A 27,066-nucleotide genomic window follows, 5' to 3' on the forward strand; every position below is an offset into this window, starting at 1 on the left:
GAGTATAGAATTTTTTGTATATAATGAGAGCTGAAACAGAGAAAGATGGGGAAAACAGTTTCAATTCCAGACAATAATTAAAGATGAGACACCCAAGAAATTTTTAATAATACAATCAGCAGATGTAAAAAAAAAACTGCAAAATTAAGCCTATTTAAAATTGGACAGTTATTTCCTTGAGTTCAGTTACTGCTGACATCCAAAAATGGCGTACTGATCGGCCATCTCCTCGAAACCCATGCAGGTAGGTTGGTAGTCATTAAGACGGCACTCTGCTTCTGAAGGCCAGTACTCGATCCAGGTCCTCTCCCCGAGCTCATACTGAAATCTAAACAGGGACAAGAACAGAAATACGTGGAATGGTGAGTTGCCCAGCTCTCTGTGGATTGCTGGTACAAATATGAATAAACTGGCAATGACTTATGAGCGGCTGCAAATTAGAGGATGTTTATAAAGGACTATCCCCTAATGTTCAGAAACCCACATTTGCGTCTGGTTATTTCCAGAAATGTCACTGGATGATCCCATGATCAGGTAGGTTTTGCCTTTTTCCACATTTAATGCTTCTCTGCAGTACCGACGACTGAAAAACGTGCGCAGTTTACCAACAGCATCTGCATCAATTGGTCCTGTGGTTCAAAAGCAGATAAAAACAAAAAAGGAGAAAGAAAAAGAAGCACATTTTTAGACAATATGGCATTACTGTAAGTGAAATGTGCTGCTTTTTCACTGTAAGTGACTCGATAGCTAACCTACTACCCTTTAAGCCTTTTAAATCTCTGTATCCAAGCAAAAACACTCAAATAAGCTCAAATTCTAAATGTTAGTAGAACAAGATACAAAAGAATGAAAAACAATCACAATAACAGATGACACTGCACTACAGTAACATTTAAATTAGTAGGTTTTTACACAAACAAGCTACATCTCCTTACAACACAAAAGCAGGTTTAACAAAAGACATAATCAGAGACGGTGTCTATAAATATTTCATGCGACTGTCACCACTTCCATCTAGGAATGATTTAAAGTTATGAAAATATAGGTACCCACCTTCTTTAATAACCTCGACAATGCGCATTATGTAAAAGTCTGCAGACGACTCAAAATCAGTCTCTTCCACTGTAGCTTTGTATGCTGTGTGCAGACAATGTGGTTGTTATGAATAATCAAACTTGCTGTATTTTCGTTGGGTAGGAATTTTGGTTACTTCTGGCCCACTTGCTGTTTCTTACCAAAATCTGTTTTGCTGGTCTCTGTGTTCTCGCAAATCTTAGCTATGCGCTCCTCAGTGTTGTGTCTGTAGCGCTTCTGCATGTTGCATCTCTCTGAAACATTATAAGAGATGCAAGTGTACAAACACTTGTTAAAATGGCAGGTTTTATTGAAATGCAACTAAAAAATAAATCTGCTTGAAGAAAAGAAAACATTTAGAAAGGTACATACATGTGTTAAATCTTAAACTAATAATTAATAAATTTTTGTCAAAAGTAAATTTTTGGTGTCATCAGACCATAGCGCTTTCCGTTACAAGGTCTTATATGATTTTAGCATGGCTCTTTTACTTGAAATAAAAACAAAATGTCTTGCAAACTTAATCATTGATCCATTGGAGATTGTTGCTAGATGTAGAACAGAGACAGCATTTTTTTTTTCATTCAGCCCACAATTCTGTGTTCGTAAAATGTTTTTGTTGGTCTGATGTAATATTCTAATCCTAAATGTCCTGTTTCCATTAGCTGCAAGACAAAAAATTATTATAACAGACAAAAACAAAGTACTTAACATTCTTTGTTAAATTGTGTCAGTCTGTGTCATTAATCTATATAATGGGTTTCACTTAATGAATTGAGTTACTGAAAAACATCAACATTTGAATAATAGTCTAATTCATTAGACGAGTCTCTAGAAAGGGACTTTGTGTGCATATACTGGTCATCTTGCAGATTATGTTCAGTCTCACTGAATTTCATTGCAGTCTTAAGTCTCATTTGTATATTATTACATAAGTTAATTAATTTGGACAAATTGGAATGCAGAAAAACAAATGTTTAATTTGTAATTTAAATTAAGACAATTGGACTCAGTTTTTTTCTTACCTTCTACACAGATGCATTCATAACTTTTACAGAGCTTTCCATTCTGTCTCTCTGGATGGTAAAGTTTCACACATGGTGCTTCTAAAATGGGAAACAAAATTATTTTAATATCTCAATCCCTATTAAAAAATCTAAAATAAAAATACAAGGCACTTTATTCGATCCATTATATTCTATATTTTTTGATTTCTAAAAATCTTTTAAACAACTGCTCTCTATTTGTTATGGTCTATTAGACATGAAGAAGTGTCTAATAAAAGTCTATTAGTCATTAATACATATGTGAAATGGAATGAAAACCGTTTCACACAAAAGTCTTAAAGCCCATCCCGCTAAAACTTACGGTCGTAGTACTCATAGACAGACACGGCTGCTGGTTGTAAGACGCCAACTTTTAATGTCTGATGGATCCTAAAGCTGATCTCCTCTGGCCGTGTGTGTGAAACCTGGTAAGAGATTTACATTTATGATGGAGCAACTAACAAATGAGGAGAAAACTCAACAGAAAGGTGAATTATTACCTTGTCCAGATAGATGATGAGTGAGCCTTTTTCAGACAGAACTGTGTTCATATCGTACGTTGCAATGGTGCGGGCGCGTCCTGTAGACAACTGCAGAAACAAACAAACATGTGGCCTCAATCATCTAATAAACTTTAAAACAGAATATCAAAAATGTCCAACACTGAATGTTAAAACTCTTCTATGTTCATGTATCTCAATCTGTCACCAAGTCCAGATTCTGCGTGTCAACAGTGAAGCCAGTCAGAAGGCCGATGTCCAAGATTGACAGGGTTGCGTCTCGATCCCTGTCCTTATACCTGTATGTGGAATGCACAGGGCAACTTACGTCATTTCAGGTAATTATTTTTAACAAAAGTTCAAGTGTGAACAATACTCACAAAACATCTATCATAAGTTTATATGTCTTCCTATCCTCATCCGATATTTCTGAAGAAATTATGAATAAAATATGCATAAACTTTTTGGGCAAATCACAAGAAGAGATAAAATGGCGAGATGTTACAAAACAGAAAAATGTCTAAAAATTACCTGGGATTAGTTGCACAGAGAGATTGAACTTCTGGCAGTCACTTTCCTTTTCTTTAGGAATGGTGTAATACAATGACACCATCTGACATTGAGAGAGTAAAATTATTGATCTGTCTAAATGTGCCTCACATGCAAAATAACCAATGACAAAAATGCAACCATTTTCCAAAATTCAATTGATTTGCAATGAGATTTGGAATCTAAACAATAATTTGAACATGGCAAAAAGTAAACAGACTGCAGGTGATTAATTTAGGCTGGCTTATGTCTCTTCAGATATCAATTAACCATCACACGGTTTTAGCACAATGCTCAAACTCCTTTGTAAATGCGCACAGAGGATCAGTGTGACCCTGTTGGAACAACACCAGAACAACACTACAACTGTTGTTCCCTGTTTCTAAAGAACAGAGATTGGTCTTTTTCCATATTATTTATTAGAATAAGAAAAGTGTATAGCATATATGCATATAAGTTCAGATTTTCCATATCAAAAGTACCTGAAATGAAACAGAGATATTCTGAAAAACTTTTGAAAGGTGCAATTCAAATAAAATTTTAAAGTTCAGAATTATTCTGTAAAAAGTAATCAAAATTCTTCAAACCAGAAGTAGTTGTATTTCAAAATATCTTTGATACTTGAAAAGAGACGGTCTCATTTGATTACATTTTATATGATGGAATATGCAGAGAGAATAGAATTAGGCTGAAAGGTATATCGTTTTATTTTTATACTTTGTGTCTGAAAGCTTTTGCTTAGTGTTAATGGTTCACAGCTCATACACTGCTAAAAAAATATCTTAGTACTTGCCTGGAGTATAACACAAAGTTACTTACTTTCACTGTTGCTTCTCCAATTCCTGAAGCAGTAACTTTCACATCCTGGTTGATGTAAGAAACCTGTCAAGATTTTAACTTGTAATTTAGGAAAAAGCAAATCATAAAAAAGTTCAAATGTTGTAAATGTGAAGGAAGGTTGTGATCTCACTTTAGATGTTCTTGTGACAAAGTGATTTTCTCTGTTAAAGTTGAACATGTCAGGCCTTGATCTGCCCGGCAACAAGATGTCAACATTCAGATCGTATTCTGGTTCTTTAGCTCTGGTCCAGTACTCTGCCACGGCCTGGTACACGATAATAGTGGCCTGGGAAGACAGAAAAATTACAAATGAGAAGAATTAAGAAAAAATCTAGTTCAACTAGGGAAAGTGATATTTCCCTAAGAAAAAGTCTAGAAGTTTAGAAGTTACCTGTGTTGATCCATAGCCTCCACCCACTTTTTGTTGTTGGCTAAACCATCTAACGATAGGCCGTGCTTCTTCAAAGTGCTATAATGAAAGAAAAAAGAAACTAGCAGTTCTTTCTCTATATATGCTGCGTAATTTTAATGCCTTTTCTCCCCACTTATTTGATTTTTCCATACTGAACTCACAAAGCAGTCTGTGCTAAATTCATGCAAGAATAATGTTCCCCTAGTCCTGGTAATATAATCTTCATAAGTTCTCCCTTCACCCACAATCACACAGGATGAAAAAGTAATGCAGAAAAATATTTTCATTTTTAAATGTTATTTTAGTTAACCTTCCTGGATCCAGACATTATGCTTCTGGCTAATTAATTTATTTTATTTTTTAAAGGGAATTTTCATTTTTCTTTAATTTTCTCATTGATTTTTTTCAGATGCATTTTAAACTAAGTACAGCAATCTGTGTCCAATGGAAATTTTTTGTTCTGTTGACTCCCAATTAAAATACACTTTCTGAAAACATTGCAATTGCAATTTATTTCCTATGTTTGGTTTTTAATCAATCAATCAATTTTTATTTGCATAGCACATTTCAGCAACAAGGCATTTCAAAGTGCTTTGCATAATTAAAATAAAAACAGCATGTGAGAGAGATTTAAAAAACATAATTAAAACGTAAACAGTGAGAAAGAGAAATAAAAAGCTGTAGAACTTTAGTTGGGACGCCGTCAACTGGGACTCCAACCCTTTGGACTTTAGTCAAAATGCCGTTTGACAAGGACTCTAACCTCTCGGAATTTAGTGTTTTAATTTCCTTAAATTTATTTATGTACTGTAAATATAGCAAAGCAAACCAAATGAAAAAACAGATTTTAAGACATAAAAGTCCCACCTAAAGAAATAAAAATCTCAGAAAATGTATTAATAGCGGCTATGTATATTGAGGACTGACATTAGTAATGGTATTCATAACAAAAACCATAAAATGTTTTGTGTTCTTAATGTTTTTAAAGTGATTAAATTATTTTAAATAATTCTGAAAATTATTTTGTACCCAACTAGTTTTTTTTTTTTCAAAAGCCAGTAGCACAAATGCCAAATGATTGATTATTTGCTCTGATTTTCATTAATAAACACATAGATGCAGCTCTTCCCTGAAATGCATGTGATGTCTCATTTCAATGAAAATATTTGGGATCAATGCACAGATGTTATAAGCTTAAGCACAACATCTTGGTACAAGGCTCCCTCAACGTGATTAAAATGTTACCAATTTTAGGTTATTTTAAATTTCAGAAGTTTATTTGGAATATACTCTAGTTTAAGCATTATTTCTCCTAATTTTCCATTAAATATCCAAACTGAAATGGCTCTCACTGCTATCCACCAGTGAAAAGATATTGCCTGCAAAATCCCACATAAAAAGCTATTTATTAATTTAAAAAAAACAAACAAACATTAAAACAACTGTTTTCATGTTATAAAACAGGGCTGCTCCAGTTGATGTTCAAATTTTTGTATTTCAATGTAATGATAAAAAAAAATCACCATAGCTCTATATTTATGGAACAATCTCTCACCTGAGCTCTGACCAGAGCCAAGAGAGCATAACCTGTCGCCTCTTGTGTGAATTTCTGTTTTCCAGATATAGGCCAGTGGTTTAACTCTGAAAAACAGAAACATTTTGAAAGGTTTTGAAATATTTCTGACATAAATTACCATTCTACTACCCAGACAGACCTAACCACCCAAACCAGGGCCGACCCAAGCCTCCATGGGGCCCAAAGGGAAATTTGGACCCTCTATTTCTGCTAATATAATGTGGATTTCTGCAATCAACAGACAATTAGATCATTTGCACCCCTATAAGCTCATTGCATCTCTGACAGCTGTTTACAGTACATCCTGTATGCATGTATCATCCAGTGGTAGTAAAAGCAACAAAAAAAAACTAGTATGTACTGTATACACACACACACATTCATGACATACTTTGATTAAATTAATTTCTCTTAGGTGTAATCCCTGTAAAAATAATTATTCCAGGCGAGTCTTTCTTACCTGAGAATGTGTACCAGTACTGAGTTCATTATGTGCCTATAAATAATTTTATCAGTTCTCTTGTAGAAGTTACTTTATACCTTATAATTTATGTAACTCAGTGTTTTTCAACCTTTTTAGAGCCAAGGTACACCGTTTTAATTGAAAAAATCTCGAGGCACACCACCAACCAAAAATGTAAACAAAGATACTCTGTAGTCGCCTATATAACATATATAATCATTCTTATCAAAGTGTCTTGAATAGGAATCAAACACAAAAATGTATTTTTATCACATTTTACATTTCTTATTTCAAATTGCACGCAACATGTCGACTTCAAAAATACACCTGAACAGGGCCACGACAATGTGGTCTTAAATTTAAAGAAGTTGTAGAAAACTTAAGTGTTTCACAAACTAATCCACAAGCATTCTTATAGCCAGAATACAGAAAATTCTTATTCTGACAGAAGCAATAATATTTGGGAAAGATTTCACTGTTACAATATGAAGATTTGCATGTACAAAATGTCAATATCTGTATATTTTACCCATCTAGTGTGAAACCTGTGCATATTTGGATAAAAACAGCTGATTTCCTGGCAGAAATTGAAGAAAGACAAAGCTCTTCCTCAACAGCTCTCAGTCTCTCTCTGGTTTCAGTTTTTATAGTATCCAGGCTTGAGAAGCTCACTTCACACAGATAAGTTGTGGGAAATGGACCCATGTTCTTTCCAACTACTGCTGAGCTTCACTGTCGTCACAGTCTTTCTAGATACGATGCTCTCACCGCTACCCGTTACATTCATGCATCACTAATTCACTAATTGTAAAATGCTCTTTACCTACTGCCATCTACTGGTAAGAAAATTACATGATTACACCGCTAGCCACTACTAACCATGGTTTCGTTCACACCGAGCTTAAGTGCAGCGGCTTCATTTCCCTCCTGTAGTGGCAGCTCGACAGCCCTCAACTTAAAAGCTGCATCATATGAGTTTGAAAACATTTCTCCGTCGTGCCTGATGCTAGCATCATGTGGTTGTTCTAAATGAAAATTAACGCGTTCTTTGATTTACAATTTTGACTTTGATGATTCACTTCCTGCTAGAGAGCCCCCTGGTGGTTGAAGAAAGAAGCCGCACCGGGCTACAATCCGCATGGTTCAAAGTTTAGGAAAAAAAGTAGCAACTTACAGTCCGGAAAATACGGTACCATAGGTGAAATTGAATAATTTCCACGGCACACTAGTGTGCTGCGGAACAGTGGTTGAAAAACACTGATGTAACTTATGTGTAATGATTTGGTTCAGTGTAAGCCACTATATTGTTTAACAAATGTGACCAGCAGGTGGAGATCTTTTTTGAAAGTGACAAGATGCACCCCAACACAGACTTAGCAGTACACAATATTTTATTTAACAATTTCTTTAAAACTTTAAAAAAAAAAAAAAAAACAAGGCTTCAGGCCCACTACTCGGTCCCTGGAACAAAAGGAAACAGGACAGACAAGTTCAAGTATTCCAAAAGAAATAAAATAAAACCTGCAATGCAAAAGAAATTAGCAAATCAAAACAAATTAGTAACTTCAATCACAAAACAAAACAAGGGAACAAATCGTCATCCGCTTCCAAATGCCCTTGATGGGGCCAGAGGAGTAATGCCCCGCCACACAGCCTGCCCAATCCGCAACAGGTTTAGTTGAGAGCGGCCCAAACAAACAACGGGAAGACAAGACAAGACAGAAGAGCATCCAAAGCGCTGCAGCTCCAAACACAATTAGGTGCCTGAAACAGAAAGCCCATTAACCGTGGATCCAGATAAAAGAAATCAAACGTTAAACAGGTAGCTTACCCAGAGGTGGAAACACAGCCTAACCCGGGAGGAAGCGGGTCAGCAGGTGAGGACCAGATTGAAGCCGCACGCCACAGCAACCCCCAGCTGCAGCCAGCAACGCCATCAGAGCAACGCTGCAGAAACGCATAAGTGTAGCACCCAAAAACCAACCATGATCTCAGCCACGGATAGCAAAACTGACACTTACGATCGCAGACGAGTCGACCAAACCCACAAGCCGACATGTAGCCGCCGACCGTAGCAACAGTGGGAGAAACAAAGACGCACGCACCTTGCAGCAGCCTGCCCAACTATATAGGTATCTGCCCCACCCACCAATCAACCGTACTAGGTGCACCAGCGCACAGAGCGGGGGAGGGTGGAACACCATTCCACCACACAAACTTCCGTTTTCTTTCGCTTACCTTCATTAGCTTAGCTTTCAGTTGACGCGTTTCTGTCCCACGATATGCCTTTTTTCATCTTTCAGTGAATTAAAGAAGTACTTACAACATCCATACAAAGTCTGATGAACTTTACTTTTCTTTGAGTAAAAGAAAAGTAAAGTTGATAATAGATGATTCTTTAATCTTGCACAGTATTCCTCATGAAAAGTAAAGTAACGGTCAAAAAACTGTGTAGAGCTCAGTTGAATGCGCCACATTCAACTTCCTTTCATAAACTAAAGTGACACAATTATTCACATAATTTCAATTACGCCCATTAGGTGGCGCTTTTCTACAAAAAACAATGAAATGGAATCTTATTAACAAAATATCTAAATATGCAAACAGCATACACAATAATAAACAATGTTACAAACTGACATTTTTGGCTCTTACATTATGACTTGATTTAAAAATATTTGCTTTAGCCACATAAATGATCATGCTCTGCAGCGAACAACATATCACCAACTACAGCTTAGAGCAGCTCATTGGTATATTAATGATTTAGCCATGCAGTCTGATATAAAAACATTTTGCTAGACGATGTAAAACATCGCAAACTTTTAATTATTGTCATCAAATGTTAACAAGCAAAAAAACCTTCAGAAATATAAAGGGCCAACGAGAATCAGGAGCAATTTATTTTTTTTCCTTTTGCTTGTATAAATGATTTCTACATGATCAAATATATTATTGTTAAAAAAACAAACAAACAAACAAAAAGCACCCGCTTAGTTTTCTTATGCCTTGGGCCAGCCCTGACCCAAACACACACATAAGTATGTCTTCCTATCTTCACAAAGTTGTCACCTTGACTTCCATTAATTTTTCATTAATTTATCCTAAGCCTATCATAACTTAAGCTCAATTCATACCTTAGTCCTAAACCTAACCCTCAAAACAGCACTTCTACCTATGGGCCCAGGCCCTAAGACACAGCATGCATGCATGCATAATTCATTCATTCATTCATTCATTCATTCATACATTCATACATACATACATACATACATACATACATACATATGTGTGTGTAACTTATTTAGATTTTTTTGTGTAGTGCAAATACCAGGAGAAGCAAACTTGTAGAGGATTTCCCGGTTAAGTTTGTTTTCATTGGCCAGAGCGTATGACGTAATGGCGACGGCATAAGGGTTGGCGAGGTTGGGAAGACGTCTCTCAAGGTAGGTGACGGCTTTTTCTATACTGGATGGAAGACTCTAGGGAAATGAAAAGGAGAACATGGGAATGAAATGGTTTGTTGGGAAGCCATCGAGATACATCATTGTGAAGACGTAAACCTTTAATATTCCCTTCTGTTCACTGTCACAGAGTTGTTTTCTCACGTTCATTGTTTTGACAAACCTTTAGTACAAACAGTTTTGAACTAAATGAAGAAGTTGAAAACATGGAATTAGAAAACAGTGTGAAGGAGTCGAGGCACTCACATCTACAGTTGCTCCACATATTGTGCGTGATTCCTGCAGGGCAATCAGGCAGAAGGCCGTCATGGAGGCATCTGAGTCTGTGCCAAGCACATCACCCTGAATGAGCACAAACACAAACACCAACATGCCAGGTAAAAATATTCATCATGATGGTTCGATAAATGAAACACTGGGTTTTGTTTCATTAATGAATTCTCAGTTTCATAGCAGATAATATTTTAATAGTGGAAATAAACATGGCACAAGAGGTAAAGGCATTTATGTTGGTAGATTTTTTGTAACTATGCTTCTTGACAACAAATGTAAATACTGTAAAAATACATACTGTTTATTTCACTTTAGATGCTGCATGTTGTACAGCAGAGCCAATGCTGAGCCCATTAAAACATGAAATATCATCTCTGCTAGTGCTAAGCAGCTTCTTCTGCTGTTGACTCTTGTTCCTTGTCATTTATTGAGTTGTATGATTTTTAGAAGAAGACGACATAAAAAAAATGTAGCAATTTGATCATGTAACTAACAAAGGCCTTCATCATGCAACTTTTGACTCAGGCTGGTCAACAGTTTGGTCACACACTGCTGTGAGCGCAGAAACAGAAATCAGCCTTTGTTACATGAGTCAGTTTGGTTACGCTGGTCACTCCGGTATTAATGGCACCAAAATGATCCTAGAATATTCTGTGAAACTAAGATCCTAACTGACAACAAGCTAATCCATCTTCTCCACTCCTTTCTTTGCCATTAAAAAAAGAAGATTTGGGAATGCTTTGATGGACCCAACTCACATTTTTCACTATGTTGTTCCACTCACAGATGCAATTTCCTTAAATATTTGCCACCATGTTAGTAGAAATAAACTGTCCTTCCAGGATATAGTCTCTGTAGTGGTGCACTAACCTGCATCTCTCCATGGTATACTTTTCCAACTTCTCTAAACATGCCATCAGGTTGCTGAGCGTTGAGGATCAGATACTTCACAGCACCACAGATGTGTTCATTTTGCACTGTTGTCAAGTTGTAAGCTAAAGAAAACACCTTGGTCACATATGCTGTCAGCCTTGTGGGGAAGAAAACATTAATAGTTTAGTTCATCAAACTGCATATAGAACAAATACTGAGAAGTGAGGTATTGTCTCCAAAAAATATAATTGAACCTTGAATGCCTTACCAGGTGCTACTTCCATGACTAGCAAAAACAGAAAATGAGCCATCTCCTTTACGAAACCTTAGCTCATGGTTGTATCCTAAACAGATAATAAATTGTTATTTTATTCACAAATGACCTTGCAATCACTTAGTCAACAATAAGAAAATTAATTATTTCAAAGGAAATCCATTTCTCTTTACAACTAAATGACTTTACCAGTTCTTATGTGCTGAAGAGCCTCATTACGTTTGTTCAAACCAACAGCCTCCCACTGATTGGTTTTGTCCAAATATATGGCTGCAATGACTGGCAGAGTCATGTGGATCATGTTCCCCTCACCCTCACCTCCGGGCTGGTAGATCAGAGTACCCATGGATCTACCACTGATGGGATTCTCCACAAGTCCAGAAACCTGTTCTCTGCCTGCACACACAAAATAAAATCAGTAAATGTACGTATAGATGAAAAATTTAAATATTCCAACTTCCAGAAAGGTGGAAGAAATCCAGATCAATTCATAGTTGATTGTCAAGCAGCTTTGTTTACATTATTCTTGTGGGTGTTACAGCATCTCTCACCAGTCACAGAAACATATGTGCTGGTTGGTGAGTTTGGTACCAAATCTTTCCTGGAAATATTACTGTTCAGGATTTCCACTTGTGCTCCACCTGAAAGTAGAAAAGAACAATTGAATTAGTTAGGAAAAAACTAAAACCGTATATCACTGAAATCTTGCCTTGATGATGTAAAAACATACCTTGACCTTTTACAGCTGGATTTAAAGTTACACTCTGAACTACTTTGGTCAGTACACCGCCAGGCTGAAAAAAAGAAAGTTTGAACAAACATTAACAATAAACATATTCAATGAATCTGGTAGGTCAAAGCAAAGACATACAATTAAAAAAAAATCTAAAACTCTAAATGTATGACATCTAAGTAAATCCAAATAGGCCAGCCCGTTTTTTAATACACATAAGTTACTACTACGTGACAATGGTGATGACTGTAATGGAAAATTTTATAATGTGCTCCTCACTCCTTTTGTGCTTTAGATTGTGTCTGAAGATGAGATCATGTGTCTGCATGATCTTATCATGAGCTTGGTCAAGCTGCTCTCCTATAGACTTCTACAGTGCCATATAACAGCAGGAGAGATCCTTGATCCTGGAGACTATCTAAGTCAGGGGTCGGGAACCTATGGCTCGCGAGCCAGGTGTGGCTTTTTTGATGATTGCATCTGGCTTGCAGATTTCGGCTTTTCAGATAAAACATGAAATATTATCACTTGTTTTAATCCATCCATCAATTTTCCACTGCTCATGCCCTGTTAAGGGCTGCAATTGGCTGCAGGAGCAATTGTCCATTATTTTACTTGGATGATAATAACTCACGTTGGCTGTTGCTGGGTAAACAGCTAAACTCCCCCTTTTCAATCAGTCTGCCTGGTCATTAGCTGGTCAAAGCTAACCCTTCGACAAAGAAGATGGCGAAAAGAAAAAAAGATGATGCGATGATGAGTATCATACATTTCAGGACAAATGGACTGAAGAATTCGCCTTTGTGGGGAGAGCAGGTTCTGCGATGTGCCTAATTTGCAATGACAAAATTGCATCGCTGAAATGGTCGAATGTAAAGCGGCACTTCGACACAAGCCATGCTACCATTGCATCAAAATACCCTGCAGGAGACAGCAGGAAGAAAGCATGCCAAGAGCTACAAAGCAGGGTGCAAGCTAGCCAGCAGCAACTGCGCATATGGACTCGGCAAGGTGACTGTAATTCCACTAGTTTTGCTGGATCTTTAGCAATAGTGTCCAACCTACAATCACGTTTAACGGATGAAAGCCTCAACGCCTGCATGAAGCTTAACCTCACTAAGTACCAACCAGACTACAAAGCCATCAACAAATCCATGCAGCACCAGAAGTCGCATTACTGGTGAGTATTATAACAACATTATCTAAATGAATACATTCAGAGGCTTATTATACTCACATTTAGTTGAATTCAGTCTTAAACTATATTATATGGCTCTCACTGAAATAAATTTTCAAATATTTTGCTTTCATGGCTCTCTGAGTTAAAAAGGTTACCGACCCCTGATCTAAGAGTTACTTCCCCAACCTAGGACTTATCTGCCCTCTTTAGCATGAAAGTGTTAGGATCTAGGGAAGGCTGATTGGGGGGTCTCTAGTTTCTCCACCAGGGGGCATCCTGGGACCTTCTGGAGGGCGTGGACCTGGAGCTGCACACCTGCTGCCACTTACCATTGTTTGGAGGGGTTTATCAGGACGGAGCCACCGACACTCCAGTGCCAGAGTGTTAGCCTGTGATGGTAATATCATTGTAGCTCACCTCCGACCACCTGTTCTCCGAGTAACCTCCTTTGTGCTGCCTTTCCTAGGTTGTCGTTCTGTGAAGCCCTGAGTTACTTCAAACTTCTATGAACCTGGGCAGATTACCAAAGATCCTCGAGACCCCGCGGAGTTTACCCGTTGGTGGCCACGTCCCTGAGACCAGCTCTCAGTTCTGTCGGTGACAGATCCCCGGTCAAGCGGATCCCTTCCGGCACCTTGTCTGATATCTCCCTCCACTCACCTGTCCGCCCTCTAGAGAAACTCACGCCCTCGTTCCAGCCTGCAGCTCCGGATCCTAGCGGTCCACCTCTCCGTGCACAGACGAGCTCACCAGCAAGTAGGTCTCTGGCTGGACTGCAAATCCCACAATCTCTGAACCCCTCTTACCTGTCTTATCTCCACCCAGAGACCCAGAACCACGCAGACGAGCACCAGTTCCGGACCTCCTTGTACATACCTGTTGGCACTGTATTTAATAAACCACCTTAACCTTTACCCGTCTCCAGAGTGTGTTCTGCGCATGTGGGTTCGACAAATTAATCTCAACATGACAGAACAACCCCCTTTCCTTGACAATAGACAAATGGAAAGACCATCTGTGTTGGACTCCACAGAATCCCTGATACATAACAATCAGGGATTCACACCTATTGTCCAATCAAGTCTCTCTTCTCTGACCAGAACCTATGAAAGGAAGCCAGATCCACTGTTGATCAGAGCAGACTTGACAGACGCGTTGACTCTGTATTTCTGTTCTCACCTTGCAAGGTTTGAATACATTTCTTATTTCTTCTCATCCAGGCTCTTGCTAAAGTAATTTTTTTCCTCGACATGACGGTGGCAGGAGTTTGTTCCACAATCGGTGGGTTGATCCCTGCTCCTTCCTCCTCCATCATTGTGTCCTTTGTCAGTCTGCCCCTTAGCAGCTGTGGCTACAATCCAGTAGCTTGCCACCATCAGTGTGTGAATGTGTGTAGGAATGGGTGAATAACTTAATGTAGAGTGTAGCACTTTGCTATTCAGTTTAACTCAATTAACTTTATTGCCAGGGCGATAAAGTGAATTATCACTTTATCGCCCTGGGACTTTAATAATTACATAAATAATTATGTAATAATTATTTATAATTTAATTACATGAATAATTAAATTATTTATGTAATTAAAATTATTTAATTACATAAATTATTTTATGTAATTAGAGCATACATAAAATAAATATAAGCTAAAATACATAAATAGAAAGAGAGTCCAATATGCAAGGTGCAAATGGACAATGAAGTAAATGAGTCATTTTTGAAACCAAGATCCTATAGAATGGGTTAATGCATGCATAGCTTTTAATTTGGTTGCTGGGCAGTAAGAGGCAATTGTCTGGCTGCTTTTAGGATGTAGGTGATGGGGAGTTATAATCAAAGTCTCTGTCTTACCGTCTGCTTGTTTCAGTTCGTCTGAGTTGAAGTCTGTTACTTTGACCTCTTTTATGGGCCCAACTTTGTAATTTTTTTTTCATTATTTACCCAAGGCTCTGTTTTGGGTTAAATAAAAAACAATTCTTTTTGAATTTAAACCTTTGCCTGGCTTTCCTTTGACTGCTCAGTCCATCACAGAAAACCAGACCCATTGTTGCACAAAACAAAAAAACCCTTTGTCTTACCACAACGCGCAGCATCTTCACAACTCCGTGATTTAGGGATGAGTCCTTGACAGCTGCCTTGACCTCGATGCTACGCTCTCCTTCCTTCATTGGAATAATGATGAATGGTACAGATCGTGTAGTTTGGGCTCCAACTCTGACCTCCTGCCGGTACTTCCCACGCTTGGAGGCTACGCTGCACACGTTCTCTTCCTCAATCAGTTCCACACGAACCTTAAAAATATTACAAAGACAGAGAAAGATACTGGCATCACAAGTGTATGGAAATCTAAAAAGGTGTTTCAAATATTTACATAAAATTGTTATTTATTGAATAGTAGAGAATAATGTTGTTCAAACTGTTACATTTTTTCCTCAATTTCCAGGAATATTTTAAATTTTATTTTGGGGGAATAATCTTAACTGCTGATGATATTTTTGATCTTGAGTTCTGGTCCAAGTCAGATGTTCAAAAGTCAGGTAAACAGAGATAAATGTGAAAAATGCCATTTTAGTACTACCATTCTTATTTTTTCTTAATCTTTGACAGTTTCACTTATTTTTTCCTCTCTCTCCTTTAGGACTTACGGTAATAGGGTCTGGGCTGTAATTGTGAAGGATCGCTTTAATTTCAAGTTGCTCCCCTCGGACGGCTGAATAAGGGAGTTGGAGATCAATGAAAAATTCCTTGCGAACAATAACCTCCAATGGCTCAGCAACACAGAGACCTATAGGGTGAAGAAATGAGACATGAAATAAGCGGTGCTGAAATTGAGATGGTAGGGAAACACAGGCGACTCCTCACCAAGTGTCCTTGAGAGACTGATGCCGGTGAACTGCCAGGTCGTCATTGAATCACGTAGTAGGATATTTCTCTCCAACGACGTGGATTCACTGAAACACACACAGAAAAACAAAGGCAGTGTTAAAACTATAATTAGGGATTATTAGTTTAGCAAATTAAATGTCCAGTGTTTTATTCTTTTACTGTTGTAGATTTTTTTCAACTTCATCAAATGACTCACCAATTAGGATTTCCTGCTGGGCAAACAGGAAGTTGGATGTCGATCCATAGCCAACTTTCAGGGAACATGGATCGAGAAACAATTTCATAGGTGTCCATGTAGCTGTCATCTGATTCACCTAAGTACATAGCATGGTTTGTGTTTCTTTAGTTACAAAAAATATCCAGCACTGCAGTATTAATCACATCAAGGCTTTCATTGTGGGGTCACTTTGGATGGAGATGGTGTGTGAAATCCACTTGGATGATTGCTTGTTCACTGTGTTTCTCTGGTTAACAAGATGTCCAAATTGCACACACACACACACACACACACACACACACACACACACACACACACACACACACACACACACACACACACACACTAGCCAATGCCTGTATCCTATAAATGGTAGTATATTTTAATGGATCATTATCTATGTTATATAGTCCTTTCCTACATATCTATCATATTGGCCTGACAATCAATACGTATATTTACCAATAGGTGTTTGATCACTTGGATAAGTGAAATAATTGTTCCCAAGATTTGAAAAAATCTGGGAGAAAAATTTGGATATTGCTCCATTTCACAGTTAATATTTTAATTTCATCAACATAATTCTCCTATTATCACTGGAAGTAAAATTAGCATTTTGGAGTCTCATCTTGAATTTAACACAGTTTTGGGGAAGGAGGTAAAGATTATGGTGATGGCATTAGTATTTATTTATAAGTATTTATATTCAATAATTGAGACTGAACTCTTTTCAGATTTTACTTACCAAACGGAAATTAAAGTTCTGCGCAAGTGGGTCTTTTAAATGGACAATGACCATAAACATCCAGCCAAAGTAGTTACAAAGCAACTTAAGGACATCAAAGTCAATGTTTTGGCATTGTCTTCACACAGCCCTAAACTCAATGGTATGGAGACACGGTGGGCAGATCTGAAAAGGCGTGTGTGAGCAAGGTGGCTTATAAACCTGACAGCAGCTCTTTCAGGAGAAATGGGACAGCATCCAGGAAACAATAGTCAGAAGGTTGTGGAAGAAAACCCAACATGCTTGACCCAGGTCATAAAGTTTGAAGGCAATGCTACCATATACCGAGGAGGTGTATGTAAGCTTCTGGGTTAGAAGACAGTAATAAATAAAACTCTCTCACATTATTTATGTGCGTCTAGCATGTATATAAAAAGTAATTCTCTTATTTAAAATTAGATATGTTTGGTCTGATTTAACCTCAAACAGTGAGGACAAAAAAGGTGTGTGTGTGTGTGTGTGTGTGTGTGTGTGTGTGTGTGTGTGTGTGTGTGTGTGTGTGTGTGTGTGTGTGTGTGTGTGTTTGTTTCTTTTCATGTAAACTTCTGGTATCAACTGTAGATGAATTAGTAAAAAAGTATCAATATTGAAAGAGATTTATTTTTAAGTTAAATCTTTGCCTCTTACTTAGGGTAGTTGTGACTTCCTCAGCAGTGGTGTCTCTTTTCTGTCTGGATGTTGTTTTGCATTTCAGCTCTGAAATTGAATACAAAATATATTTTAGATAAATAACTTAATACCCTTAAAGAAGACATTTTTTTTAATCAAAATAATAGTTATTGTGTTTTCTGCCAATATGAAAATCAATCAAAAACATGACATCACATTGTTTTCATCTAAAAATAATTATGATTATCACTGTTTAGATTTTTAAAATAACAATTAAGGATTCATATCATTAAATGAAACCCAACTCCATGAAGGTATTTGAATTGTATGCAGAACCTCATTTAGTTGGACTGAGAATAAAAACACAAACTTCACTACTAGGTGAAGTGAACTCACCTTGTCTGTAGGCAGTTCCTGCAGCGGTGCTTGACTCAAACACCAGCCCAGCATCAAAGAACACGTTCATACTGTTGCTCCCACCACCTGGTGTGCAGCCTATGTCATGATGCTCTACCTCGTCCCACACCTGCAGGGTGCAGAAATAAACCAACCAAAGACTTATGGTTAAAGAAAACCAGACATACACAGTCAATTTCTAGATTTTTAGATACAGTAGGATGTACCTTTTTCTGGGTGAGACGGTGCTTGTTGTTCAGGACGTAGACGCCTTTGTCAACTGCGACGAGTCCCACTGTGGCCCCTGGATCTCCTGTGACTTTCAGAGTGAACATCCTGCGAGGCTCATAGGACGGAAGTGGCCTCTTTGACTCCAAGGTCAACTACATGGGGAGAAAATAGCACAAAAAATTCAAAAGATTTAGATACCAAGGATTAGTCCAGGTTTGTCTCACAGAGTCGGTGGAATGAGTCTTACTGAGCCCATGCACGAGTCTTTCACATCCACCCAAACAGAGTCCGACACCACTTCATTATCGGTTGTGTGGTAGTAGGCTATGATGCGGAATGAGGGCAACATCTCTTTGGTGATGGGAAGAATTAGGGAAATTAGAGCTTGGCCTCTTGTTTTGTAGCGCTCAGATTTCAGCAGCTGGCCTCTGCTTAAGATCTAGGGTTGACAGAAAAACACGTGAACAGAAATCCAATGTATACTGACGAACTAAGAGAGGTGTAAATCATCCCTCACCAGGTATGTGATGTCCTTTTGCTGTGGTGGTTTGTTGAGGTTGAGGATGATTTTCAGGTTGTCTCCTACTTTCACCTCGGCTGTGTTCATGCCTGGATTGGAAAGTTCCCAAGAGTGTTAAGACCCAACACATCATGCTGATAACATCCACAGTTCTTCTCCATAGTTTACCGGTTCTTTCCTGACTGTGTGCACTGTTGTGGTCCTGGAGTATGACTTACCTATGTGGATGTAAGTCCTGCTGTTGGTGGCATAAGGTAAAGCATCCATCTCAGCTGTTGCTTGTCTTGCGGGCGTAAGTTCAGGTTTGTCTGTTTTCGCCTGTAGTCCAAAGGAACACATGTTTTTCAAGATTAAGAATCAGGGCATTATCATTTTATAAAATTTACATTCCAGTTTTGTTGTTTCTCTTGGTTAGCTAAACCTTTTGCAGTCCACAATAAATTGAATTGTCTTACATTGCGTCATACTGATCGGTAGTTTTAGTGTGTAGCTGTTAGTTTGGCTTTGAACTGAAATGTTATGTTGTTTTACTCACAGAAGTGTTACCATCGCCATTACTGTGGTTTCCCATTACTTATTTATTTGTATTATTTTTGTGTGTGTGGTGGTCGGGCGAGGAGCCCATTATAACTGCCTGCAGTTTGTTAAGAAAATAAATTTCAAGTATGCTAGTTTTAAAACTTAACATGCCTTGATTGAAATAGCCTAATTATAGTTTTAAAATCAGTAACTTATTCTGGCCTATCGACCTTTATGTTACCTGTAGTTAAAGCAGATGGTTTGCTAAGATCGTTTGAACTGCCTTTTGTCTGTGTGGGAAAAACAATAAGGAGAAGTTCCAGCTTTTCACACTCATCTGTGAAAAGCTGTAAAACAGCAGGAGTTCCTGGCTTCAGAGAGAGGGTCAGAGATAGCTCCTGGTTGGATGAGCAAAGGTACGCCTTATTTGAATAAATTAAAGATAAGAATACGCCTTTTACTATAAAACTTTCTACACAGAAGTAACAAATTAGAATTGCTCTTGCAATTCTCCAAAGACGTCTTTGCTTTTCTTTCTTTGTCCCTTTCTTTCTTTCTTTCTTTCTTTCTTTCTTTCTTTCTTTCTTTCTTTCTTTCTTTCTTTCTTTCTTTCTTTCTTTCTTTCTTTCTTTCTTTCTTCCTTATGCTTTCCATTTATGTCAGGTAAATGAATGTATGTCTCTGTTGTTCTGCAGTTTCTGTTGTAATTTTATGCGTTGACTTCTACTGGATTAAACTGCAATTTTGTGACATCTGCACTCGTTTTTGTGTGGCTACACGCGCCCCACCGGGAGAACCTGGGATCGAAGGAGATTGAGCCAAAAGAGTTTTAAGAAATATTACCTAGAATCTTCAACAAGTTCTAGCATTTAAAAAAAAAATCAGCAATTTCTTCACTTGTACATTTTCACTAGGCTGTTGCTTACAGTGATTTGAAGTCTAGCATCCGTTGCTGCTGTATTGATGGTAAGCCTTGCCATCCCATTTGATGCTGTGTATCCCCTCACATTTCCAGGAGTGATCACCACTGGAATACCTTCTGCTGGACTGCCATCAGGATTTACCACTTCAACCTACCATAGGAAAATGCATCAGTTTCTGAATACCTCCTCACGCCACATTTCATGAAAAATCGCACGTCATTAGATTAATTCATCCTTCAATTGGTACTAGATATGAAGGACATATTATAGTTTAAATAGTACGAAATGAGGGTGCAGTGTTAAAGATGCCTCTTACTTAAGATAAGTCATTGTACACGAGTAATTTTCTAAAGTTTAGGGTTATTAGTTGATAACATTTTGACAGTAAAAGAAGAAAACATTTGGTTCTGTACCGCAACATCAAAGGACATTCCTGGTTTGAAAAATTTGGGGGTTCTTGTGAAAGTGATTTTGTAGGGCGACGTGACAATCTGGATGCCTCTCAACTCTGCTTCCACCATTTCATTATCTGCAAAAAACAAATTGAGAAATTAGTCTTGTGTAATCTAATTAGGGAGAATATATCAATAAAATCAAAAAGAGGTGTTATTTCGGGAACAAAAAGTTTGCTTTAGTCTGAGTTTAAGTTATTTTGCCTCATCAGGTTAAGAAAAACACCTTTTAATGTAAATAATTTCCTTATTATTCTTCACTGAGGTAGAAAAAGTATATTTCTTCAAATATAAGTGTTGTTTTTTTATCTCTTCTGTTTTCATATCACTGCTTGTTCATCTGATAAATAATATTAATTTGAAATGTAATAAAACACTGAACATGCAGCACAGTCACTCACCGCTCTCTGTCAGCACAGTGACAGACACAAAGATGGATCTTCCTACAAGATCATTAATTCCTGGGAAGGTCTGAGTGATCTGATTCCTTTGCAGTGTGACCTGGCCTGCACCATTCACAACCTATGATCCAACAACCCCAAGTTAGATCAGCCTGACTTTTTAATTTTTAACAACATAAAACATAGTTCAAGAGCTCACTGGGACTCGCGTGAGAGAGTGTGGGATGCTTCTCTTCACGTTGCCTTCCATGATACCAAACATCACATAAGCCGTCCCAAAAACCTTCTTTCCAAATAGATACCTACAACCAAAGGAATAGACAAATTAAGAACAAAAGTGACAAACGAATCATTTTATTTCAGTCATGAGGATCATAAAAAGTCATTGCATACGCAGCGTTGATGTTGATGGTAAGTTGTTCACTGTCGACGTAGAAGAAAGGGACCACAGGCACCAACTTAACCTCAAAACTGGGAAGTACTGCAAAATGAAAACATCTTTTAATGTATTATTATCACCAAGGTGAACAACAGAGCGAATGTTGGATAGATTTGAAAACAATCTACATAACTGAATGTTTACCATATTCTTTGACCTCAAATTCAGCATAATATCTCTGCTGTGGGTTGCTTTGGAACTTTGCCACCACCTTCCACAGTCCAGGGCTGAGAAAGACACAAACACACACAGAGGCAAAAATCTCTGATCAACTGGGGAAAAAAAAATGTTGTCAAGAAAAGCTCTGAATATCCCGTGAATCTGAAATCTGTCCAGAAGTCAATTCTTATGAAAATTATTTGATTCTTATACTTTGGTCTCACAGAGACATAAATCAGCCCAAATAGTACAGTGTAATTTAATAACTGGGCTTATTAAAACACAAAAATGTCAATAATAATAATAATAATAATAATAATAATAATAATAATAATATACAAATAAAATAAAAAATTACATTCTTGCTAATCTGCTAATTTTAGTTCCTTGTTAAGTGGCTTAGTTTGCATATTAATAGGTTTTATTAAAGAAATAAAACCTGTATGACTGATCAATCTAAACAGCCCAGAATTTAGATACACTCAAAGAAAATGTGCATTATGGAGGCTAAGAAACTTTTAGCCAAACTGTAACATGACCCAGTCTTTTATAGCAAATACATTTGTTTGAGTAAATGTGTTTAATATGATAAAAACGTTTTACAGTTATTGTAAATGTACTCACCTGGCAATCTCACTAAGTTGGTAATCTCCAGAGAACATACCAGAGTTCAAAGTGACTAAATCAAGAGGTATGATGATTTCCTCAGGAGTCTAGGGTAAATATATACAATGGACAGATTTTAAAAGTTAGTCCATTTACATTTTGATAACACCCTTCATTTGCTCCAGTTATCTTTTAGCTAATTTTAGTATTCTCCTTTTCCTGAACTTAAATATGAAAATAATTTGCTAAATAGGATGAAGAAAAATAAACGTGGATTGATCCTGGATATTAATTGTCGTCTTTGTTGTCATCTGAAAAAGAATAAAACATAGTACCATAATCTCGATGAGCACAGCAACATCTTGGTTCTGATCATTTCTGTCCACAGGCTCCATTTGTGAAGTCAAGGCAAACAACCTGAAAGAAACTGGCAGAGAGACAGGAAGACGTAACAGTTTCTCATAGATTTTAAATATATCGTCTTTTCCAAATAGCACATTTATTTATGATTTCACCTTTTTTGTAAGTTTTCTATTTAAAAAAGCTGTTTGCTAGTCTGGGTGTTTAGTAAACAACTCTCATGTTTGTTTAGTTTGTTTTTCTAACTCTTTATTTCTGCTGTGATTTAAAAACTGGCTGGTTGGGAAATGAAGTGCCAGCCAGCAGAACGTAGCAGAACTGAATGACCAGCTGATGAGTAAATTTAGCCATTCAGGTCTGTTGGATAAGAGAGAAGCAGGATGGCAGCTCCCGAGGACTGGACTTCAGCACCTCTGCTTTAGTCAATTAAATGACTTCATGAGAATCATGAATAAGTCTAATTTATTAACAAGAAGTGAACACTGGAAAACTCCATCACACCATTGAAGCTTAAAGCAGCATTCATCCTATTGGTTGAGCCAAGAAAAGACAAACAAAGAGTAGAGATAGAAAATGACCAATCAGAGGAAGGACTGCATGCAGCCGAGTTCCTGAGTTAACTTTGAACTTTGAACTTTGAACTGCTTCAACTGGTTTTGGGAGCTCAGATCATCATGTACATACAGGTAGTGTAAGCACTTTTAGTATGTATGTGAAAAAGAGATTTTTATAAATTAAAGTTACAAATAGCATCTTTAAGAAATTAATTGTCTATTAAAGAAATTATTTATATATTTATTCATTTCATGACTCATTTAATAATTTAATTTTGTTCCTTTTAACTTTCTATACTTCCCTTCTCTCCTCATTTTTTGTAGGCTAGTATTTGTGAATAAATTCCCCTGTGTGTTCATTGTTACAGGTCAAACATTAAATAATTATTTTATACTTTAATTCTTGGCAGCAGAGTGAGATGTCTGAGCCAATCAAGTAGTCAGGTACGGCAAGTAAAACAAATTAAGTTGCACAGATTACATCAATGTCTATGGTAAATATATATACACAGGACTGCTTGCATCTATACATTTAGATAAAAGCTATACATTTACACTTTTCCTAAAATGATTCTTTCCTAGATCATATGATTTCTGCAGCTGTACTTTATTTCTCAAGAGATAAAATGTATTTCCATACCTCTCACGTAGATTATTTTATGCGAGTAAGACATCTAAATATGCTTTCCGTTTTGTCCAACATCATTGAAAGAGCGTCTTCTTACCCCTGCTGTTGGGAGTATAGAGCGTCTTGTCCGTCTGTATGAAGATGTACCCAGACTGTAAGGACACCAGGACAACTTTTTCCAGGGTTTTGTCTGGAAAATTGGCTTGAAGATAAACATATTGCTTCATAGTGGGATCCTTGCTGAATTCTGCTGTCGGTATCTGAAACCAGAGTAAGAAGGCAGACTGATAAGAAACACTTCAGGCATATTAGCAGTCCTGTTATTGCAAGAGTGTTTTACTTACAGTTACTTTTCCAAACCCCTGGAAGTTATTCACTCTGTTGAGGGTCACGGTTGTCCCAGTCAGCTTCTTGTTTTTGGTGGGATGGTTCATCACGTTGATGCTGACCACCATGTCCCCTCCAGTGCAGTCCTGACATTCCACAAAGACGTTTTCTGCTGTTCCCACTCGCAGCAGGTTGGGGGCAGACATCACTTTGCTACAGGTAAATGATATGGTGCATGGGTATTTTGAAAGAAAAGAACTACAGATTCCAACAAAATGCTGCTAATTTATGGTTTAGAGTGATTAGGTTACATACATTTAAATGAGGATAGTACTATATGGTGACGATCACAAGAGAGAAAAACATGCATTTGATCATTCAGAACTGAATTCTTTTGTTGGCCAATGGCCATTTAGGGAAAAGGCTATTTTTAAATGACTGATGGTAACACTCCACCCTCATTATATCTTTCAGTTTGGGACAAACTGCAAAAACGACTTTTTATTGCTCTATTAAAATAATAGGTTTCTTCTTGGTAATCATCCATCACTACTTCATTTATAGTCTACACACTACTAAAACTAGATTGTGAAGAGATTTTTCCATTTGTGCAGTGGATCTGATCTTAGATCTTATATAATTACCATAGGCATCTTGGCTGCCTTTTTGATTAATGTTCTCCTTAGGTGGATGTCTTGGTAGATACCTATGCCAAATACATACCCATGCAACACTTCTCAGATTTTTTACTAAAAAAAAAAGTCACCTGTCCTTTTCTTTCACTTCACAATTTTGCATTCCAGAGTTAGTCACATAACATTCCAATAAACTGCGGTTGTTACACAACAGAATGTGAAAAAGTTGCCTTTCTGTGCTACTCTGCTCAATTCAAATCTTGCTTACAGTACAATCTGGGTTTTCTCCTGCTCACTCGATTCCCTCTAACAGCTTTTCTGCCAGACCAATCAGCCAACAGAAGGAGAAGTAGTGAACGACAACGTCGATTTTCCGCGCTGTTTTAGAATGGCAGCAAATGAAGTGAACGAAGCCGTTCACTATGTTGGCCATACTTCCGAATATTGAATTAGCATTAACAACTGCCTTGTTTGGCTCTACATATCTCTCTTTGTAGTGGAGGGCGGTTGTTTAAAGGGGAGACAATTTTCCATAAGTTTCATAATGTCAAACTGGCGCAGGAAAACGTCAGCAATGGGGTAAAATATAAAACCTCAAGTGTCCAAGCCTCCAGGAATCATATCTCATATCTCAATAGCCGAGAGGCCAGACTCTCTTTATGAAGCAAAAACTGGAACCAGGGGTTGATTTTTTATTTTATGAATACTTTTAAATTACATTGTATATTCAAACTCTGGAACTGTTGGCATCTGATGGCTGTAAAGTTGAGACCTGCGATTGATCCTTTGATTAAACGTTTAGGTTGTTCACATTTTTAAGATGACTTTTTTAGTAGAGGGCGACGATCTGTTGTTTGGACTATGTACTCAGTAAACCAACCATTGATAAAGATCCAAGGCTATGCAAACACAGAACGAAATGCAGGACAACATTTTGGCAGCAAGTACAGCAAAAAGGTTTAAGAGGGCCAAAAAAAACAAAACCATATAGTAAAATTTGCGAACTATTAGTAATACATGTGAGATAATCATACAAGAAGTATACAAAGCCATACAAAATATTCTAATTTGGTTTCATAAATGGTTTATATTCAAAGAAACAGATATATTTCATCTTTAGGCTTTAATTTCTATAAATTTGTATTGTGCTGCCAACACTTGGGTCTACTTACAAATTAGCTCCATCAGCCAGAGGAGCCCAGGAGGCAAAGGCCAGAGAGGCCAGCTGCAGCAGAAGAGTCCTTCTCATCCTCCAGATTGGTCCCTATCTGCTGCCAGTGTGAAGCGAAGCTCTACAGAGCCTTTCAAACTCTCCCAAACCTGAAGGTCCTCCCACATTTCCCCTTATCAAAGTCCCATCTGTTCTACTCTCATTTGCACACCTAAACATAAGCAGATGTAAACATGACATATTTTCTAACAATAACTTAAACTTTAGAAATATAAAATGGACAAACACTCAAACCTTTTCTGTCTTTGGAGAAGATCCGAGGAAGCTAAACATTTAGCTTTCAGCTAAATAATTAGCTAGCAAAACAAATATTATTTACCAGGTAAATATTTAGCTTTGAGCTAAATAATTAGTTAGTACATTTAATATTTAGTGTAATTGCTAAGTAAATATTTAAATGGAGAGCATAAATGTTTAACTAGCTGCCAAAATCTGTCATTGTCTTGCATTTATTGATCTTTTTTTTGGAAACGTTTGTGTGTCTGATCAGTTTCAGCATTCCCTGATGTTATTGTGGTTGTGTCAGAACTTTTCATTTTGATGACACGTTCGCTGACATGAAGACCTGCTTTAGAGGAACGAGCCATTCATTCTGAATTAGTTCTGAATCACTTTTACAGCTTAGCTAGATTTTGGGTTTTGTAGTAATAGTTTTAAGAAATGCTCCAGTTGTTGTGCAAATGTGAAGAATGAACCAAAAACTCAGAGGAACTGGAAAACCAAAATTCTTAAAGTCTGAACAACTTCTTCACATTAAGTTGCAGGTTATTGTAGTTTAAAGACTGAAAAAATTGGCTTACAAAAAATTTTTTGATGAATATTAGATGCAAATTTAGGTCTAAGTAACAGAAAAAAAGGGGAAGCAATCTTAATTTTACAGGTTGTCAATAAAAGGTCGTACAAATAAATGCAAGAACATGTGAGAATGAATATGT

The 27,066-nt window shown here is 37.3% G+C and overlaps 1 protein-coding gene across 1 annotated transcript; it reads right to left on the minus strand.

The window, feature by feature from the left end:
- Positions 1-77: 77 nt before the first annotated feature.
- Positions 78-26,177, minus strand: LOC106912035 (complement C3-like). Its single transcript, XM_088010156.1, has 42 exons — positions 26,073-26,177; positions 24,283-24,478; positions 24,036-24,198; positions 22,732-22,823; positions 22,415-22,503; positions 21,776-21,858; positions 21,586-21,673; positions 21,392-21,494; positions 21,193-21,313; positions 20,753-20,868; positions 20,343-20,489; positions 19,116-19,215; positions 18,895-18,986; positions 18,625-18,816; positions 18,374-18,529; positions 18,147-18,276; positions 17,769-17,837; positions 16,337-16,454; positions 16,117-16,205; positions 15,900-16,039; positions 15,333-15,545; positions 12,075-12,138; positions 11,896-11,985; positions 11,534-11,740; positions 11,339-11,414; positions 11,068-11,227; positions 10,171-10,266; positions 9,792-9,942; positions 5,977-6,062; positions 4,401-4,478; positions 4,140-4,295; positions 3,989-4,051; positions 3,152-3,233; positions 3,001-3,049; positions 2,829-2,919; positions 2,621-2,710; positions 2,443-2,545; positions 2,100-2,180; positions 1,236-1,328; positions 1,054-1,137; positions 485-629; positions 78-328 (listed from the first exon to the last, which is right to left on the minus strand). The coding sequence occupies exons 1-42, from the start codon at positions 26,147-26,149 to the stop codon at positions 187-189; spliced, it is 4,761 nt and encodes a 1,586-aa protein (XP_087866282.1). The 5' UTR covers positions 26,150-26,177; the 3' UTR covers positions 78-186.
- Positions 26,178-27,066: the final 889 nt, after the last annotated feature.

The sequence above is a fragment of the Poecilia mexicana genome, unplaced genomic scaffold, assembly GCF_051168715.1.
Source record: "Poecilia mexicana isolate PSO_F unplaced genomic scaffold, ASM5116871v1 scaffold_2, whole genome shotgun sequence".
NCBI classification, from domain to species: Eukaryota; Metazoa; Chordata; class Actinopteri; order Cyprinodontiformes; family Poeciliidae; genus Poecilia; species Poecilia mexicana.

Coding starts and splice junctions, on each gene's coding strand:
- LOC106912035 (XM_088010156.1), bottom strand. CDS start 26,149: ATGAGAAGGACTCTTCTGCTGCAGCTGGCCTCTCTGGCCTTTGCCTCC. Junction 21,859..22,414: donor CAACTTAGTGAGATTGCCAG/GTGAGTACATTT, acceptor TGTCTTTCTCAG/CCCTGGACTGTGGAAGGTGG. Junction 18,817..18,894: donor AAAAGGACATCACATACCTG/GTGAGGGATGAT, acceptor TGTCAACCCTAG/ATCTTAAGCAGAGGCCAGCT.